Consider the following 21,467-nt stretch of genomic DNA (forward strand, 5'->3'; position numbering starts at 1 on the left):
CTCATAGCAGGAATATAACAGAACAGGCAAGAAAATGATAATGATGAACAGCTATATACCAAAGACATTTTGTGGAGGTGGAGTGTGGAAGGGGATCAAAAACAGTGGTGGGGAGGGAAATGCACTGGGCTATGGTGATGGCACATGGGTGATTTGGTGATGGGAAGCCCAAGAGGATTGCAACTGAGTTTGAAAAATGCATGAAAATATGTAAAAAGAAACTATTATAAAAAAAAAGATTCTAAGCAGCAATTAAAAGAATTTTCTAGAGCAAGAAAGAGCTCAGACAGGTGAGCTATATAATAACCGCTGGCCCTACTATCTTCCCAAGATAAATTCAAATGTACACACTGTGAGGGTATTACTCTTGGAGTCATGGATAATGATGACCCCTTGGGGTCATGTAACCTGGAGTATCAAATACAGGGGAAGGTAATTACCAAATTAGCTCAAGTGTGGTTTGAGGACCACCATGTTAGAATTGCCTGAGAGCCTGGTGATTCCTGAACTCAACCCTAAGATCTACAGGTTGAGAATTTCTGGCAACTGGCATTCTGCTTTCTAGATGTTTTAAAATGCTTAAAAGAACCACTGCCCTACACAGCTGATGCAAGCTGACATTTCTCGAGATAACATGTTCCATATCTCATCTTGGCTACCAAGAATATCACTACCAAGGTTATATAACAGTTAAACACTATCATTTAGCATAGGTGAGAAATGTTACAATAATAATAAATTATTTACATAGTACTTCTACTTCAAAATCAATATTCAGTAAATTATATTGTTTCTTTGTTTCTTCAATACCACCTTGGAGATATAAACAGTATTCACATGTGCAGAAGCAAATCCAATCAGGTTTAACAGTCTACTTGCAATTACTTATCTACCAAATACAACAACCAGGGCCCAAAGCCACGCATCTGATTCAGAATTTCATATTCTGCCACTTCCACACACTGCCCCTCTTTTAGACACTAACTCTCAGTCTGATAATCTAATTTCACCATTGAAAACCTCGTTTTCTCGGGAAGGTGTGCACTGACTTCCAATCAAGTGACCTATACAAATCTCTAAAGCAGAGCACTGCAACCAACTACACTGATTATGTAACTAGAATAATTGTCAATAGAAGAAAATGAAAGGACAAGTTGTGTGAGAGACACGTAAGCAATCCAGATGATTTATTACTCAAGGAGCTTTTCCAAAATTTGATATCAAGACAGCTCCCTAAAATATTTGTCCTTGAGGCTCACTGTCTAAAGTTTCTTAATTCTTAGCTGAGGCTGGTACAGCACTACACAGAAGCCATCTGTTTTCTACTCTGACTTTCTAATGGTCAGGAAAACAAGAATTTGTATCAGTAGTTTTGGCATTTATTCCTATTTCCAGAATTGAAGCCAAATCTAAATACATTCAAAGCTGGGAAATTATTCCTTCGTTTTCACTTTTCCTTGCTTTAATTACTACAATTGAGACCAAATCTCAATTTGCAAAGGATTCTAAAGTTAGAAAAATCCAGAAAATCTGGGTAATTTCTAGATCAACCTTTGTTTTTCTGCCTATACTCTTCACATACCTACCTTGCTTATATCATCAAATATAGAAAATAGTCTGTCTTAATTAACAAGAAAGTAATGAGTGTTTTAGAGAAAGCCAGGGATTAGAAATCCTGACACATCCTCTCTCAACAAAGGAGGTACATATCAAAATTAAAGAAAATAAAGCTAAATACATGTGCTTTTGTCTTTTTAAGAGATGATGTACTGTACTTATTTAACTTCTGGCTTGACTGTTTATAGTTCCTAGTCAATGTTCTTTTGCTTACTCAAGTCCTTGAATGATTTCACATGTATGGCACATGTCTGTACTTTGGTCAGATGTCTAGACAAAAACAGACTTAAGAATCAATAGAGAGTTATTTCACTTACAAGGTTTTTTAGAAAAGAGATCTTTTGGGGTTTTGTTTTTAAAATAACAGCAAACTAAATAGTTTTTACATAGAAGACTGCTATCATAATCTATAAACCATATGACCAGCCCTTTATAAAAATTCTCCCTTGCTATTTTTAGAACATTCTTGTGGCTAGGGGCAGGCATAATTATCTTCATTTTGTAGATGAGAAACCTGAGGCTCAGAGAATTAAGAGATTTGCTTGAGGTCACACAATTAATCAGGAGCTGCAGAGGCAGAACCCATAAAAAGATGCCTTTTAGTTTAGGGCATTCTATTAAAGTTACAAGTAGAAAGTGTTCCCCCATGGTTTTCAAGATATTAAAAGAAAAAAAAAAGCACATAATTTCTTAGAGTACTTTTCAATCTGGAGTGCATTTTGACACAAATTCTACCACTGGTATACTAACTGTTTTTGCAAATAGGGGCAAACGTGCTGGCTTGTTCCTAAGGTAACCTTGCAGTATTACAGTATTTGTTTAAAAGGTACAAAACAAATTCCAGAGTTAGAAAAATTCACTGGGGAAAAAAAAATATTATCTTTATTAAGCAGTGCCCTAAGAGAAGAGATTAACTTTTCTATCATGTTCTTCACAGATTTTCAATAGACCAAGACCTAAACAATAAGGGGTAACTAAGTGGTGAGCCATGTGGGCCAACTATGTATAATTCAATTGGAATGCAAAAAACCCTACTCAAGCAACAACTGTGTAGTGTCATGAGGCAACACACATGTTTTTATAAGTACTCATTAAAAGTCAGTCACAATTTGAGAACTTGTCCAACCAGTATGGTATGCCCCAAGTTAGTGATGTTAAAAGAGACAAACACTGACCAACCATTGTTTAATGTGTGTTAAGCAAACAAGAATGACATTCATTTCCTCCTAATAGCATATTTTAAAAATATAGATTTAACTCTTTCAAACATAGTAATTGGTAATATCCCCAAACCAAATGATTTTATCTTATAAAATAAATCAACATTATAAGTCATTTACTTGGGCGCAGTTATATGGGATACTCTATTGAAGCTAGCTTACTAGTTCAAAGATAGTTACCTTTTTCTGGTCATATGAGTATGTTAAAAGACTAAGCTCTATATACTTACAATTCATTCAGGAATCAAGTCAATCAGGAAAAAAATAGATTTGTGCCATGATTTGTTTAGTTTATAGCTATTAATACTCACTGTGACTTAACCCTCTTCAGTTCATGGCTTTTCCTCAATCTTAAAAAAAAAATCGCAGGCCCTCCCTGGTGGTGCAGTGGGTTAAAGCACAGCACAAAGAAGCTTAAGCCACTTGCGCATGAGTTCGATCCCACCTGCCCTGGAGGAGATCCACAAGGCAAGGCAGACCTCTCCTGACCTGCCCCCGCTGCTCCCCTCAGCAGTGTACTTCGTAAATCTGCCTGTTCTGCTCCCCACTCTGTCTCTGGTGAATCCTCTCACCCTCCGCATCTCTGGCCTGTACCCCAGTTCTGTACGAATAAATAAATAAATCTAAATGAAAGATGCAAATCACCTAAAACAAAATCCTACTGTACTTTACTTTGAGTGCACTTTTGAAATCTGAATTTGTCTTATAATGCTTATCACTTTATTCTTACATCACCTCTGCATGGGAGGAAGAAAGTAGTATTATTATGTATTGTTTTCCTAATTTATAGAGTTGATATAACTTAACCATGTCAGAGAGAGAATGACTCAGTCACATCAGGGGCCTATAGAGTCTACTCTGACTCTAAGTTTAGTTATTGCCCTGACTCCAAGTTTAGGACTCCATCCAACAAGTTAAATTATAAAATGTGTCACAGGTTAGAACAGAACACACCATGTATCATGACCATTTCTGTCTACAGGAAGATTTAATAAAAGTATGAGCAACACTATGCAAGGCATCTCAAGGATTCAAAGACTTATGTACAGTCCCTTCTTCACTTGCTTTGCAAACTAGATGGACAGAGAAAAACAGTTTGTCGGATATTTAGACAAAAGCATGGGGAGCAATAAGAAGAGTAAGCAACACATTGTTAGAATAAAAATGGTGTTTAAGAGATTAATAGATAGGCTTCTTCAAATGGGCTTTCAGAAGCTTGGGATTGAGGAAGTCACCATATATATTTAGGGCATCAATTTATAGATTACAAATTCCATCATTTCATTCTACATCAACCCAATAGGACAGAGTAAGGGGGTCATGTATTTCTACTACTTAAGACAAATTTGCAAATGTGTCACAGAAGGAACCAGAAAGACACTTGATTTCTAAGACCATTTTAATTTTAAGCACCCAAAAAGTTTCAGATCAAAGTCTTAAGTGACACAGACAATCTAAAACAAAAGCAATTCATCTTCCTTCGTACTTTCTATTTCCACCATTAAAATAATAAATCTAGAAATCAGTCTCATCCACAAGCAGAATCAAGAGGTTATGTGCAAATATTCACACAGGTCATTGTGGTTCAGTCATTCCTGAAAAATATGTGATTTGATAATTGACAGAGAATAAGGTGATTCAAATAACCACTTACACAGAGAGGAGAAATTCCACATTTTTAATGCTAGATTATTTGAATAATACTGCAGTTAATGTACTAATTGAAATGAAAGTACATGTTAAACCCTTAATTAAGCTATTTTTAAGTCTTTTCATTTTTGCAATGAAGTATTAGTAAAATTACTTGTTATACACTGGTTCTTATTGCCCCAGTCAGACTATCAACAAGAAGAAGGCCAGAACAAGTCTTATTTTCACCTTCATAACACTTAGCAGAGAGAGACATCAGACAAATAACAGACATCCAGCTGACTTTTCTTCTCTATGACTTCTCCATGATCTCAAACAAGAAAAGCTCTTTAGTTTGTTTTAGTTTCCTTTATTTTCACTTCCTAGTTTGGTTGAAATCTTAAGTTATGGGTATAAATTTTATCTCCTAAAACTTACCTTTTCTTTTTTAATGATTCACAAATAAAAATAACATTAACTTTTACACCATATTATCAATGGTGATTTAAAGTTAAATCAGTTTTACTAGGTTCTTGGTTTACCCTTGTTTCTTCTATCATATATCTCTATATATTCTGGAGTCCATTCCTAAGTATACACATATTTTTTGAACAAACTTGTAGTAAAATGATTTTCACCTTGATATTCAAGCCTTAGCTTAGCTCCATAAAGAACTCATAATTTAAAATACTTCCTTCATAGCACTTTGTAGACTTTGCCCATTTTTTACATGTACCAGATAAGAAGTCTGATGACTACAAGATTATAGTTGCTTTATGAATAACCTCTTTTTTCCCTTTTCCCTAGAAACTGATGGGTATTTTTATCACTGGAGTTCAAAAATATCATGTTATATCTAGAACCCTACTAAGGCTTAAGATTTTAACTTTAGATTTTTTCCCTCCACTTTATATAATTTCTTCCCTACTCTCCTTGCCTTCCTAATTTCCTTTAGACACACAGACAGTAGAGAAAAGAACATGATACACGCTGTGTTCAGTTCTAACCTGTGACACATTTTATAGTTTGGCTTGTTGGACGGATTCCTAAACTTGGATTCAGGGCAACAACTAAACCTGAAGTCAGGAAAGTTATAGGCCTTCTATAGCTCAATATTTTATAGCTCAAATTTCATTTCATAATTTTTATTGTTCTGATCTTTTAGACTAGGCTTTCAACAAATCCACTGATCTGACCTCCCAAATTTCTGATTGAACCTTTATTCTTGTCCACAGTACTACCCGGCCACCCTATTAAGATGTTTACTTTATATTAGTGCAAGCATAATTAAAAGTTCTTTAAAAAGGTCATAGGAGTTTATCCTGTTTTACAAATTTTGAGAACTTTTTGAATCATTAATGATGGATACTAATTACATTTTTTAAAAGATCTCTTTTATGTTTCCTATTACCTTTGTTAACTGGATATGGTAGGTAATTTCTTGTCACACAGTTCATGGTTTTGATTTCCTAAAAAATTTCCTTCTTAGTAGTCTGCTCATATAAACAAAGGAATAGAGCTGCACTGTCCAGTATGGTAGCTACTATTTACTGGGGTTATTCAAACTGAATTAAACTAAAATTAAGTTAAAATCAGTAACTTGGTGGCACTAGCCAAATTTCAAGTGCTCAATAAATATGACTAGTGGCTACCATATTGGCATGTGCCCATCACTTTTCATTTCTTTTTTTTTTTAAGATTTATTTATTGTGCATACAGAACTGGGGTACAGGCCAGAGGCTCAGAGGCGGTGAGAGGCTTCACCAGAGACAGAGTGGGGAGCAGAACAGGCAGATCGACGAAGTACACTGCTGAAGGGAGCAGTGGGCGGGTCAGGAGAGGTCTGCCACGCCATGTGGTCACCTCCGGGGCAGGGGGAATCGAACTCATGCAGAAGCGGCTTTAGATTCTCAGTGCTGTGCTTTAACCCGCTGTGCCACCAGGGAGGGCCCTCACTTTTCAATTTAATGAAATTTTCATTTTAATGAAATTAGGGGGAAAGCTTTTCTGAACATACAGAATAGCCAGTATAGAATAAACAGTACCGGGCATAGAAAGGTTATTAAAGCAGAATTTTGGAAGTGAATTCAAATATTAGTTATAGTCTCATTGGCTCAGGCTAAAAGAACAAAAATTAACAGCTTGATGACTTCTGCTGTAGGATGCATGTTTTAGAAAGCATGTTGCTTCCAAAAATGTGGGTTCTCTGAGACAAAAATGGATCAGGAATATTGGTCTGCCTTTGTCTCTCATTAAGCTATTCTTCTGATTTTAATATGAAGGCAAATGTTCAAGAAAGCCACTGTGGTGTTTCACTGAAGAGTTTGTACATTCTATAGCAATGACATTATTCTAGAATTTTACTGGAAAAATGCTGACTTCTATCTATATTAAAGATTCACATTCTGATCTTTTTTCTACTTTAAAATTTTCTAATGTTCTTTCCTGCATTTTTAGTTTTTCTTTTTTTTAAGATGTATTTATTTATGCATACAAGAGCTGGGAGGTAGGCCAAAGGTGGCGGGGGTGGAGGTGGGGAGAGTGCTGGGGCATGGTGGAGCCAGAGACTGAGCAGGGGAGCAGAACAAGCAGAACTGAAATATACTACTGAGGGAAGCAGCAGGTGAGAAGGATAGGTCTGCTGCACCATGTGGGTCAGCTCCCTGCCCAGGGATTGAACTTGTGTTACAGTTCTGCACTGGCTCGGGATTGCTTCATGGTGCTGAGACTTAACACTTGCAAAACCAGGGAGGCCCTGCTTTTTCAGTTTCCTAATACTTGTTTTCTTCATCAGGTTAGTGAACTAAACAATTTATGAATATTTAATATAGACAAAAATCAAGATTTTCATTTTAATGAAATTTGGGGGAAACCAAGAAAAATGCATGTGTTAAATCAGTCATTTGAATTAGAAAACTGAGTGAAATCTCATTCATATTTCTTCTGGATGGTGAAAAGATGGGCGTAATAAAAGTGTCTCCAAAAATGCCTTAAAACTACCATTAGCAGGGCTCTCCCTGGTGGGGCTCCATTATGAAGCTCTCTGAAGCCATTGAAACATGAGTTTGATCCCAGGCCAGGGAGCTGACCCCTATGATGTGGCAGACCTTTTCTGACCCGCCCGCCCGCCCACCCGCTGCTCCCCTCAGCAGTGTACTTTGCCAATCTGCCTGTTCTGCTCCCCACTCTGACTCAGTGAATCCTCTCACCCACGACTCTGGCCTGTACCCCAGTTCTGTAAGCATAAATAATCTATAAAAAAAGAAAAAACTACCATTAGCTGTTAGAGAAAACAAGGAAGACATTTTGCTTAAATAAAGTAAATACAATATAGTAAATACACAGCTGAATGTGAAATCATCAATGTCGTTCAAAGAACTGTTCAAGGTTAATAAGTTTAAAATAAGGTGACAGCATCACATATATAAAACTTGAACATAATATTCTTTAATATATAATTTTTAATATTCTTTAATAGGTGAAAATTTATCCCACACAACTATTTTAACTTAATTAAAAAACCAGATCTAACATATATCCTGTAAACATTGAAGTTTATAAGAAATGTGATATCATATTACTATAATATCTTGTGATAAAAGCTAATGATGACATATAGAAGATTCACATATACAAGTATATACCATGAGGTCAAATACATTCCTCAAATTGATGACTTCAGTGACATGAGTAATTTCAAAACAAACAAGTTAGCCACCTGATAAAATAGGGTTGAGCACTTAATAATATATAAATCTTCACAGAAAAACAAAGCACTTAAAATAATCCTTAGCTTGGTAGATCAAGACGTGGTAAAGGGTCTACAATACCAAATGACCTTCAAAATCAGATCTGATTAATCTACAGTTGCAGTATATTTTTACTGCTGCTGGGCCAGAACTGAAATTTATTACACACATACACAGTTCTATCACCTACATGAAGAAATACTTCCTTGTTAGAGAGCTATGACTCTGTTGAAGAAAAAAAAACAAGGAAAATAATGTAAGAAACTTAATTCAAAAAGGGACAATTTAAATAATTATATTAACTTTAGAATGTAAATCCAACTAGAAATGAACATAATAGCCAAGAAATGTCTATCATCAAGTCTAAAAATGTCACCAACCTCACAAATAGCAAGTAGATTGGAAGAGAATTAGGGTCAAAATTCAGATAATCAACTCCGAAGTTATGGGGAAGTTCAAGTTTACTTTTGATATTTCAGGTATTCTCCTTAAAGAGAACAAATCAACTACATCAAGTTCTTTCAGCCTAAAGAAGAACTATATGCAATCATACTGTATTGAATATACTTAAGCAATTAAGATGATCCACTGGGATGCTGTTCCACATCCCCTAATATTACTTCTGAAAAGTGAGATTAGTCAGCTTGGTATTTGTATTTCTCTCTCCTTTGCTTTCAAAAGCCATGACTTTAAGGATATTTAAAAATATTTTATATCTATCAAGAATAATGGTTAGTTACACTTGAGAAGAATGGTATTGACTAGAAGAGGTCACTGACATTCCGTGTCCTCTAGAGATGGATAGTATTTGCTTATATGTGTATGAAAGAGAAAAACGCCAAGACACATATGTTAATGATTAATATGACATGATGACATGTGTGGTGAGGGCAGTAAATGCCATAGAAGAAGGGAGGCATTCCAGGAAAGGCATAACAGCAGCAGGAGCAGCATGTGAACATGGTGAAGGAATGAGCCTGCATTTACCTAATGTTTACAGTGCATGCTGGGGACATGTGAGCATTTTCATAAACTTAAGTTAGACCTCACAATACAGCTAAAGCCTCTAAGCTCCTGACAAGTTAAGGAAAGTGTCCAAGATCACACAACCAGTAAATAGCACATTTACCTAAATCATTTGCCTCCAAGATCAATCCTTCTACCACAGCACACTGCCACCATCATGGACAAAGTTTGACAACTTTGTCAAACTTTGATCTAAAACTTTGATCTAACAACTTTGATCTAAAATTCAAGCACTCACATCTGAAATCTGACAAAAACTGTCAATATTTTTCCTACAATGCACTTCAAAATATCTTTATTCCTCAAATACCCTGACCAAACCAAAACAGACCACATCTGCTTATAAAAATATGGCCTAAATTGAGCATACTGGATTTTTAACTCATGGTTTGAGATCAATCCAGTGATTCTTTGCTAAAAAGGTTTTACTTTTTCTCTTCTTACCAAAGAGTCTATTACCTAAGAAAGGCTTCATGTTTGTGCTTTTACTACCACATAATATATTTTTTTTCATTGTGGCAATATGCATAAATGTCTATTTGTGATTTTGTGCTAGGAAAAAAAAATCTTCAGTCTTACCCTCTTTCTGGTCTCTCCTTCTTTTAAGAAGACCTTTATTCATCTACTCAAATATTACTTATGAAGCCTTCAATGTGTCAGAAAATTCTCAAAAATTAGTAGAAGAGAATCCTTATCTTTAAAAGCCTCCCCAGTGTAACAATAGTTATATATGATCTTTTTCATTTCCTTGTTTTGTTTTCAGATTAACTCCTCCAACTTCCCAACCCACAATCTAAAAGAATCAGCACCCATTCTTCTTTTCTGCTTCTTTTATCTCATTTTTTACTTCCCTTCACCCTTCATCCCCACACTGTAATAGCTTGAGAAAACTCTCAATTGTTCTCTCCCTTTATTTCCCCTGTGTTAACTCTCCTCACAGCATTTAAAACAATGTTATCATTATTTACTTCAATCAACTGCATATTCAATACCTCCTGTGTCCCAAAACCTGTCCTAGCTATTTAGATATAAAGAAAACCTGTCTTCAGGGATATCATATTCTAAAGTAGACTAGAAATAAAATAAAATAAGTAGGGCCCTTCCTGGTGGCGCAGCAAATTGGGACACAGCACTACAAGCTGGCCGAAGCCTCCAAATGCAGTTTGAATCCTGGCCTTGGAGGTGATCAACATGGCATAGGTAGCACTTTCACCCGCTGCTCCCCTCAGCAGTGTACTTTATTGATCTGCCTGGTCTGCTCCCCATGCTGTCTCTGGTGAAGCCTCTCACTGCCCCTGCACCTCTGGTTGTACCCCAGTTCTGTATGCATAAATAAAACTTTTAAAAAAAGATAAACAAGTAAACAATATGTCAGATACTAATGACAAGGTAATGAAAAATCAAATAATGAGACAGCTGTTTTACCATTAAATAGAAAGAGAATGCGGAAAAAAAAAGACCGAGTAAAGGGTTATTCTTACAGTTTTGGTTTGAGGAACTGGGTAAATAGTGAAGTCATCTATGTAGCTGGGGAACATTAGAGGAGGAAAATATTTAAACGTTAAAAACTTGAGTCTTTTTTTTTTTTGCATGTTAACTTGAGAGGCCTTGAAATCGTTAAGAATAGAGGTCAAGTAGGTAGTTAGGTAAGCAAACTCTGCAGCTTAGGAGAGAGATTGGCTGGGAGTCCCAGATCTGAAATCTATCAGCATAAAGATGATATTTAAAGACATGAACTGGGCTGAATGAAGAAATTATTTCAGGAACATGTTTGAAAGGCAAATATTACTGAGTAACTCAGTGAGGTGAGGACTGAACAATATTAACCAAAGATTTGGCAAAACAGAGATAAATGACCTTGACAAGAGTGAGTTTAGCAGGTATAAAACTATCTGGGTAGGGACTGAAAAACTGGGAGGTAAAAAAGTGAAGAACCAGAAGCTTTTGTATATAGAGGAAGAAAGAAATAGAGTGAAGTTAGAAAAAGAACATGGGTTTTAAAAAAGTTTATTTTAAAAGAAACTGAAATAAGATAGAGATACTAAGACAAATGATAAGAAAACATGGGAAAAGGAGGATCTTAAAACCTTTAATTCTTTAGGTAAGGAAGAGGGAATGAACCCCACAGTGTAAGTGGGGGGGCCTAATCTTAGCAGACATTCACTATAACTGGAAGCAGAGCATATGTGTACAGATGCAGGGAGTTTGGTAGATGTGATGGTGGAATAATAAATATCTGGATCTCAGTAGGGTTAGAAATCTATCAAACAAGGACCAAAAGGGAAAGGATAAGGGAGTTGAGGTATATGTAAAAGAACAGCTGAGACATGGACTCCATGCTAGAGAAGAAAAAAGGCCATGAACGAGGTACATGAAAGTAGAGGGCAAACTGAAAGAACAGCCAATGGAGTCAAAAATATATATTTCAGGAAAAAAGAAGCCTGAGAATAAATGATCACATTGTTCTTTTCTTTTAAAGATTATCAATGGAAAAGTTACCAGCAGTAAGAAAGTTTAGGGATGGATAATGGGATTAGATTTCTGAGGTGAAAGAACTAAAAAGTAAGAGATCAGATGTTGGATGAATTATCCATGGGGATGAAGCAATCACAAACTATGATAGGAACCAGGGAAAGGCAGTGTGTCAAGTACTGATGAGGTGTAGAACCAAGAGATGATACAGGTTGAGGGAGGTCACAATCTGACAGGTTTTTTGAGGTGAATAAAAAATAGACTACAGCAGCAAATGGGAAGTTACAGATGTGGCGTGAAAAAACATCATCATATACGGATTGCTGGGATACAGAATTACCAGGGATAATCATGTAGGGCGAGAAAGTGAAAGAACTTTTATTTTCAATACTATAGCTCCATTTGATAACAATAAACTGTAAGTTCCAGGTGGCTGGGGGGAGAGGGGCTTTAAAAGATGGAAGATGACAGCAGGTGAGTATATGCACAAAGTCAAATGAGAGTAAGATTTCCCAAAAAATGGCTAAGCTGGGAATTTTAGGTACTTTAAAAAAAAATCAACCAAAACAAATAGGCATTCTTTCTAAGTTCCAAAGATCGGATCAGTATCTTTCCAGTAAATTCCCTTTCTGCCTAAGGTAGCAACAAAAGCATCTTACTGATAATGATCTTCATGTAGAGGGGTTTGCACATATCAGACAAGTTCAGAAAAGGAATGTTTACTTAACTCCTTCAAAACACTGAAGTATTATTTGACTTGAAGTGATAAGAAAAATCTCAAGAAGGAATGTTATGCATGTTGGCTATTCCCTTTGCATCTCAATTCTTCCTTTCACAAAAGTCAACCGAGAGAAAGGAAGCACAAAGGCAGGCTGGCATGAGTGTCAGCAAGGTTGTTCAGAGGACAAGCAGGATTCTCTACACCTGCCTGTGACCTCATCATAACACATGTGCTGGTGTGGAAAGAGTCCCCCAGCTTAAAATAACAAATGCTGCAGCAGCCTTAAGATTCTCTGACTAATTTCCTACTACAGTGGTTTCTCGAAACAGAAAATGACCCATTTGGAGGCCACTTAATATAAATTATTAAGCTCTCTCTCAGATGAACTAATTTATTTGGATGAAGAATTCTGAGAGTACCTTTTTTCTTATAATGCGGTATTTAACTTTCTGCAGAAACAAGTGTTAACAATATAATTATAAAATTTCAAAACACAGCAACATACTATTCCTCAACACAAGAGATCAAATTAAGGCATATTAATATCAGTTGTCAGTCACTATACATACACTAAAATGTTTTTAAAAACATTACATTGTAGTAGGCCTCAACATTAAGAAACATACTAAATAGGATATTCACAAGGCCAACAGACACATGAAAAAATATATAGCATCACTTATAGCAAGGGAGATGTAAGTCAAAACCACGACGAGATAATATCTCACATCAATGAGAACTACACTTTTTTTTTCTTCAGGAATTTTCTTTTTCATATAATTTGTTTATTTATTTATATCTTTTACATCATTGTGTATTCCCTGTAAACTTGCCACCTTTGAACCATCACTATGATCCCTTGTGCTCTTTTCTCCCATTCTGATCCCTTTTCTTCCGCATCCTTTGCAGAATGTCTCTTATTTATAGTGGCCTCTAGTTTTGTTTTATTATTATTATTGTTGTTATTTTTTCTTATTTATTTCCCCTTTACTCCTCCTATTAAGTGAAGCCACTTGATATTTTTCTTTTTATTTATTTATTTCACTAAGCACTTTTAGCTCCAACCATATTGCTACGGATGGCATGAGTTTGTCTTCTCTGATTGCTGAATAGTATTCCATTGTGTATATATACCACAACTGCTTGATATAGTCATCTATTTTGGAGCATTTGGGTTGTTTCCATATCTTACCTATTATGAACAGTGCTACAATAAGCAAAGGAGTGCAGGTATCTTTTTGAAGTAATGTTTTTGTGTCCTTAGTGTAGATTCCTAGGAATGGAATTGCTGGGTCATATGGTAGCTCCATTTTTTAGTGGTCTGAGGAACTTCCACACAGTTTTCCATACTGGTTGGACCAATTTGCACTCCCACCAGCAGTATAAAAGAGTTCCTGTTTCTCTACATCCTCGCCAACATTTGTTGTTGTTGGCTTTTTTAATATATATGACTGTGAATCACACACATAAAAAAGACCCCCAACAACAAACGCTGGCAAGGATACAGAGAAAAAAGAATCCTATTACATTGCCGGTAAGAATATAAACAGCCTTTTTGGAAAGTGATCTGAACTTACCGGATCACTTTATGGGTATTTAAAACCAAGATTCCCACTCTTGGGCATCTACCCCAAAGATATGGAAACAACATTAAGTTTCCACTAATAGAGGACTGGATCAAGGTGATTTGATAATTCTATACAATGGAGTACTATCCAGTCATAAGGAAAAGTGAAAAGTTGCCATTTACAGCAAAATAGAAAAATTTCAAGAGCATTATGCCCAGTTAATCAGAATGACAAAGACAAACATTGGACATCAATATGGTGGACAATTTGACAAAGCAAAATACTTATAAAAACTAGCAGACATGAATAAACAAAGTATGTGGTTTCCCAGTTTACAAAGGAAAGGTGAGGTAAAGGGGTATAAAGAAAGGGAATGGGGAGAAAAAAGAAGCATGCAGAATCACTTTATTGGCTTCAAGTGGAAGCACTTTGGGAATGTAGAATACAGAATATCAATAAGAAAGGATGAAATTATTTTTGTGTAAAAGAAGGGAAAATAAAAGGTAAATAATAGAATATCATACTCTAAATTATTGGAGGGAAAAAGGAAAAGAGCTCCCCTAGCTTTTATTAGGTATAATTTTCTTATGCAGCATGCATAGGAATGGTTAGCATGCAATAGATTAAGTCACCTTATCAATTGAAATAGTATGAATTTAATAACAAATGAATGGGGAGGGAAGCTATATTTAACACAGATCTACTCAACAGATGAATGATATCAAAGATATAATTATATTAACATTTCCCAATTTGGAAAAAGATCAAAGGAAATCCCAGGTGATCTCTAGCGTGCCAGACTAAAGTAGATTTGTACCTACCCAACTGCGGATTTGTCCAATGGCTATCCACCTATTTAACCTTCACATATTGACACCCACTGAGTGAGATATAATACTTATTCTATGACTGGCACTTTATCTCATCACACATTAAAATTACTTGCATTAGCTTCGAATGGGACTATGTGCTATTTACCTAAATCTCCCAATAGAACATCTGTCATTCTTCAACTTCTAATCTCAATAAAGTTATAATAAACTATATGTGAGAGGAGGTGACAAGGAACTCTGCTGCAGGATCCCTACCAAATAACAAGGTACGAATATTCAATTATTAATACTATCCTTTAAGAAGAGTTAGAGAACTATGTATTTCTTAGCACTCCTCCTTTTGTTAGGTGTCACCAATCAAACAGCTTTTTGGTGTAAAGCATAAGAAGGATGACATGGTGCCACACTTCAGACAAAATCTTGACTTTAGATAATTGCACATAACTGGGTAAAGTGCTGTTATGAACACAGGCATTAGCTCTCCCTTAAACAGAAGAACAATCTACCTAATATTTTTCTCTCATTAAAAGCATCTTCCTGTTTTTTCCAGTCGTCCAATAACAAAGCAGATGGTGGTCCTACCAAATTGACAGATGAGATTTCCCCATGATTTAAAAAGGCAAAGGAATTAAGTGCTGTACAAAATGAAACTTGTGACTGACCTTGAGAGCCATGTGTCTCAAGATGAGACTTAGAATATAAACTTAGATGGGGCTTAGATGAGAACACATCAGATCTTAAAGACAGAAAATGTAGAAGGACAAATGGAGAAAAAAATCTAGTACAAGAAATATAAGTTCAATACATTTTGTACTTACAAATACAGTAAGCTATACTGTAGCTAAGTACTTCACGAAAGTTATTTTTAATCATCTGATGAAAAACGACCAGAGTTTAATATTTTTGCCAAAAAAGGGTAAGAATATAGGATAAGCAAAGATTTTTGTTCTGGTCAAACTATTGATAATAGGCACAAAAGTTTTCCCAAATGTTCCAGGTTTCCTTTCTGAATCTGAACCTAAACACCCAATTGAAAATTTCCCTCTCTATTCATCCTAAATGAATTATCTTTCCATTCATTAGAATTTATCATAATTTGCATATTTTTGCTTGCTTGTCCAATGACCCAAAAACTACAAACCCCTGAAGGCAAAGACAACTCTTTAAAGCATTTTTTAAAAAAGGAAAGGAAAAGGGGCACAGAGGTTATTATAATCAGTTCACTTTGCTTTTTTAATCATTGTTGACGAATTAGTCACTTGTTGGCAACTTGTGACTCAGAGTATTCCTATACATTTGGCTTAAGAATCTTGGCAGGTTTCTCATTTAAGACCAAAGAAAAGCTCTGAGAAATTAAATGGTAGATAACTTGCTTAAGTCACACACCTAGTAAAGTTAAGCTTCGGTTTATATGAGTATCCAGTTTATCTGAGGTGATGCTGGCACCCACGAAGCTCTTGTTTTCAATTTTCTCTCTCCATACAACCTAAAACCTCCCTTTATCTAGACAGCATGCATTTTTTTTTGCAGTTTACAGAAATCCTACAGATGTAAAAGAAATTATAAACAACAAAACAAGCGCTTTCACATCAATCAAAAATTTGATCCTCAAAACAATCTTACAATAAAGATAAATTCCCATTACGGTGAGACCACTCAAACTACGTTTAAACCTTCACAGCCTCCCTACAAAACTATGAGCTTGGGTTCTTCCAAAAAGAAAGGGACTGCATAAACCTGAAAATTTGAAAGAAACGTTGATCACTGATGCCATTATTTCCTCCCCCCCCCCCCCCCTTTTTTTTTTTTTTTTTAATTATTAGAAGTACGGGACGGAGAAGGGGGAGGGAGGACTTCCATGATTCCTTTCCCCTGCTGCAGTTTAGGTTTGATGAGGGTCTTCACTCACTTTTTGTGCAATTAAAGTGTTGCCCGCCAAACAGATTACAAGATCACACATCCAGGTCAAAGAAAGGGCGTGGGAATATCATTTTAGAAAGGTTTGCAGAGCAGCCAAGACTAACTCTGGGCTGCAGTCCACACACGCCCTCGCCAACTCCTCTCATTTCCTTTTTCCCGTCTATTGAACCATTCCTACCTGGAGTCAGATTTAGTGCAACAGGCAGGTTCCTACCTTGGTCTGAACACTCTTATCAAACTTGTCATTTTTGAAGCTAAACGTATTCTGGTGCTTCTGAGGCCTGGAACGGGCTACGTTCCCTTTCTGGGAGCTCATCGCCGAAACTACAACCTCCTCGCAACAGGATGAGGAAAGAGCCGTGATCTCCACGCTAGAATTTACCTCCAGAGTCGAAGTTACTGTCACTGACCCGGAAGGAATTCACCCAGTTCTCCGCCCACAATTCCCTGAGCCCACGTGACTCCTCCAAGAGGTCAAATGGCAACCTACGTCCCACTGCTCTCTAGGCGCTTCCACGAGGCCCAACCTCGACTCCCTCCCTCTCCGCGCAGCCTCCCAGTCCCAAGCCGGGAGTAGAAATCCCTCTTTCTTCGAAGCGAGAATTCCCCCCCCACCCCCATTGGTCCCAACGTGGCAGTCCATCAAGACAGAGAGCCAGAGAACCTTTCATTCTATTGGCTCTCCTTTTCCGCAATCCCCGCCTCCTGCCGACTAAGCTCAGCCTCTCGCGACGCCCGATTCCTCTGGGTCTTTTGTGATTGGTGGAAGTCAGGCTAAACTGGCTGCGTCCCTCCCCTCTCCTGGCTCGCAGGCTGGATCCCGGGCCAGCTTTGGCACCTTCCTCCAGTCAGTGACCAACTCCTATCCTAGTGAGGTCTCTGCTCACCCTTGGGGTTCCCTTCCAGCCTCCCTCCCGCCACTACTGTGAGCCTCAGGGCTGGCAAGCTGAGGAGGAGCGACGAAAGGAGGGTTAAAGTGAAGAAAGATCTGGCTGGGTCCGGGTGGTGTCTGCAGTGCCAGAAAAGGAGGTGGCGGCGGCGGCGGCGACCACGGCCGCGCGGGACGTGAGGCCCGAGAGCAGCCGACGGCGGCGGTGGCGGCTGCCTCTCCAGCTCCTCGCGCCGGGGCCGTTAGTCAGCAGATCGCGAGTTCGTGTGGAGGAGCAGGGCCGGCGCGAGGAGAGCGTCGGGAGCGCGAGCCGGCCGCCTCGGGCGCCGCCGTCCTTCCTAGTCCCGGCGCCGGGGGCCCCAGCCCTCGTCCCCCCCTCAGCCCGGCCCGCCGCAGGCGGGGAGAGTCCGGCGGCGGCAGCGGTTGTAAGGATCGAGCCTCGTCGTAGACGTCGCGTCAGCAGAGGTTCTCTACCAGTTTTTTCTACCTGACGCCTCGGCTGCGGCCCCTCTGGTGCAGGTGCGTGGGTTCGCTGGGAGTCGGGGCGCCGCGGCAGGAACGGGGAGGGGGCGCTAGGCCGGGAGTCACGGCGCGGGAGGGACGGCCGGGCCGGACTGGGGGAGGGGAGCGGGAGGCGTCTTTGTTGTTGGCGACCGGGATCCCTCTCCGCTCCCGGGAAAGGCTGGGAAGCCACTCCGGATCGGGTCGGTGTTAAGAGCTGATTCTCAGGTGTTGGGGTGAAGGGAGAAGTAGGTGGGTTCCCTAGGGTCGTGAGGCTCCGGAGTCTGGGGGTGGGGGAGGGATAGGCTGGCGAGGTCTTGAATCTCTCCTTGCAAAGGAGGGTCTCATTTCACTTCCTTTGCTTTTTTTAGTGGACAAAAAGATGAGGTTAGGCTCACATCTCCTTCTTTGACTCACTGAGGTTCGCGGTGCCTGAAAGCTTTCTCCTGAATGTCCTCGTGTGGCAGCTTCATTGTAGCTCGAATCTGCACGGTGCTCCATCATTGGTAGTGTTCGGGTCTGACCGTCGTAGGGTTAATCTTACCTGTTTTAGAATTACAGGGTAGGCGCATCAGTAGTCCTTTTTGCATTGGAAAATTAGAGGGTTTGTTTTAACCCTGAAACGAGTCTTGTCGAGTCAGACTGTACTGTTGTGCAGGGCTTTTGTAAAGAAGCGATTGTTTAACCCCGACGTCGTGTTTAAAAAAAAAAATTTTTTTTTTGTTTAAAGCTTGATCTGTGATAAGGTTTTTGTCAACCCCAGGGCATGTATCTATCTATCTATATTTTTTCAAACTATGTTTAAGGTATATGGTGGATTTGGTAAAACAAACGATGACTAACGGAACACAGAGGGGATGACCTTTAAATTTGGCTTAGTTTATGAAGAGCTACTGCAGTTTTTTACTTTCTGCTATATGTAATTATTGATCCACAAGGTGACTTATTGAATATTTAAAGGTTCCAATAAATGTGATTTTAGAGATACTGTATCAGCTACCTAATGAGCCTGAGTGAGAAATCAGGTACATGTTGTAATAGCATGCATCTGTTTACATTAGCAGGAAAACTTACAATAAAAGATGCTTTTTTCTCCATGAAGAGTTTGTCTTTTCATATGTTTATAACATAAGTTTCTTTGGGTGACATACTATTGACATAGCTAATACCTTGATGATTATCATAATGGCCAGTGTTCTTATTTGGGACTGACCAACTCTTTGCTTGTTGGTAAATTTTTAGAGTTGTGGCATACTTAAGGGAAAATAATGGAGATAGCCACTGTTAGAAGAGAAATAAAATCCCTGTTTTGTAATAATTGCTATGTTGAGATCCAGGAGGATATGGCTAGAACCCTCACCCATATTTTGACCTCTCTTTTTTCCTCCTCTTGTATTAACAAGGTTAATTGGCAAGGATAGGATTAGATTTTGAGCAGGCAAGGCAGTTTTAATTTTGTCCCTTGCTGTGCAGTACTGTAGTTAAGTGACTTGAGTATCTCTGCCTATTTTGAAATGTGCATGAAGTGACATGTGACAAAGAATTTTCTATTTCCTGTGACAAACAAAATTATCATAAAACCTCATGGCAAAATAATGTTTTTGGTAGCTTAATGAACACAGAAGAACTAGGCAATTAGTGTCTGTTCCAAGTTCTGTCACTGCATTGGTTTACAACTCCAGGCAAGCTATCCCACATCTGAGTCAGTTTCTCCATCTGTAATATAGGGCTAATAAAATGTGCCACCTGCTCGCTTTACAGAAAGGGCACTGAGAACAACAGTTAACAATGCTTATGAGACATTGTTTTAGTTAAATGCAAGTACTTTGTAGTGCACTTCTTGTTTTGGTGTTAAGGAATCTCAATTTGATAAAGAATTGCTAAAGAAACAGTTTTATTGGGAGTATGCCTACTGGTAGACTACCATTTATAGGAGTTGATAAGCTCCGAGTTTCTTCCACTTTCAGATTGATGTTAAATCTTTAGAACCTGTGATTACATTCATAAAAAGTAACAAATTACACTGGTTGATTTATTTAATGAGGCTTTTTTTTTTAAGATTTATTTTATTTATTTATGCACACAAGAAATGGGGTACAGGCCAGAGGTGCAGGGGGAGGGGTGAGAGGACTCACCAGAGACAGTGTGGGGAGTAGAACAGGTGGATCTACTGAAATACACTGCAGAGGGGAGCAGCAGATGAGACAGAGATCTGCTCTGCCATGTGGCTTAACTGGGTCTTCTGTGCCATGTGGGTTAGCCCTGGCGGGGGTGAAACTCATGCTGCAGTGGCTGACTATACTCCTTAGCACTGAGACTTAGCCCTTGCACCACCAGGGAGGCCCGTGGCAGCTCTTTCTTTTAAATATCCAAGGTTTTGCTCTTAACTCTCAGAAATCACCTATCTTCATTGTTTATAATTTCTACATATACTCCTTACCTCTCAAACCTAGCCTTGTGAATTGGAGAGGGAAAATAACATTTTATGACTTTTTATGGATGAAATCAAACCCAGAAAAGTTAACTATTGAATTGCATAAAACTACACAATTTGCAGAACTGAGAATTAGGTCTTCTAATGTTCAATCTTCAACCCCTTGCTTTCAGGGTTTTCTGAATGCCTGTGTGTGCCCAGTGGTTTTACCATTTCAGATGAAATGAGAAATAATATAGTATTATAGGATGGCAACATACAATAAAGTGAATACCTTTGGATGCATTAGACCATGTGAGAAAATAAAACTACAAAGCAAAACGAAGATTCCTCTCTATTTTGTACCCCTCTCAAGTCCTACTCTTCACTCTCCCGAGGATTAATTGGAAATTGACTTACATCCTTCCTATCATTGTTTTTATGCTTTACTGCTTACTTTTATATCCATGAACACTATAGTTTTTACTTTGATTAGGATTGTTTAAATATGATGTTTATATCTAGTTTGCTTTCTTCACTCAACTTGCCAAGTTTTATCTATGTTTATTCAGGTAGCTATAGTTTATTTTTACTCTTATAAGGCATGTGTTCCATTATATGATTATTATCAGTTTTCAGTTGATCATTTTAGTTGTTTGTAATTGTTTGCTTATTAAGCAGTATTGTAAAGATATATATATATATATATATGTATATATATATATACCGAAATAATAAACTTTTCAGTAAAGTTTGAACAAAAATAACAGTGCAGGCTTTTCTACATTGTGTTTACCTTCAAGATCTTTATCTTAAAACAATACAAATATACTTTAAGTTCTTTTTAGAGATATCTGGCCTTATTTCCCTGCCCACATCCTACTTATTCCCCAAAATGAATGTCCAGCA

At 37.9% G+C, this 21,467-nt stretch overlaps 2 protein-coding genes across 2 annotated transcripts in view; one reads left to right on the top strand and one right to left on the bottom strand.

Annotated features, from left to right (window-relative positions):
- The window catches only part of LOC101626303 (chromosome unknown open reading frame, human C9orf85), a 45,464-nt gene extending 28,340 nt beyond the window's left edge, over positions 1–17,124 (bottom strand). Inside the window, exon 1 of the mRNA XM_004677573.2 lies at positions 16,970–17,124. Within this exon, the coding sequence (XP_004677630.1) occupies positions 16,970–17,071 (102 nt within the window). The 5' untranslated portion in view covers positions 17,072–17,124. The remainder of the gene's footprint in view (positions 1–16,969) is intronic.
- Positions 17,125–17,553: 429 nt separating this feature from the next.
- The window catches only part of ABHD17B (abhydrolase domain containing 17B), a 34,763-nt gene continuing 30,849 nt past the window's right edge, over positions 17,554–21,467 (top strand). The window contains exon 1 of the mRNA XM_004677574.2: positions 17,554–18,163. The gene's annotated coding sequence lies outside the window, so the exon portion shown is untranslated. The remainder of the gene's footprint in view (positions 18,164–21,467) is intronic.

The sequence above is a fragment of the Condylura cristata genome, unplaced genomic scaffold (assembly GCF_000260355.1).
Source record: "Condylura cristata isolate star-nosed mole 26May11 unplaced genomic scaffold, ConCri1.0 scaffold00006, whole genome shotgun sequence".
NCBI lineage: Eukaryota > Metazoa > Chordata > Mammalia > Eulipotyphla > Talpidae > Condylura > Condylura cristata.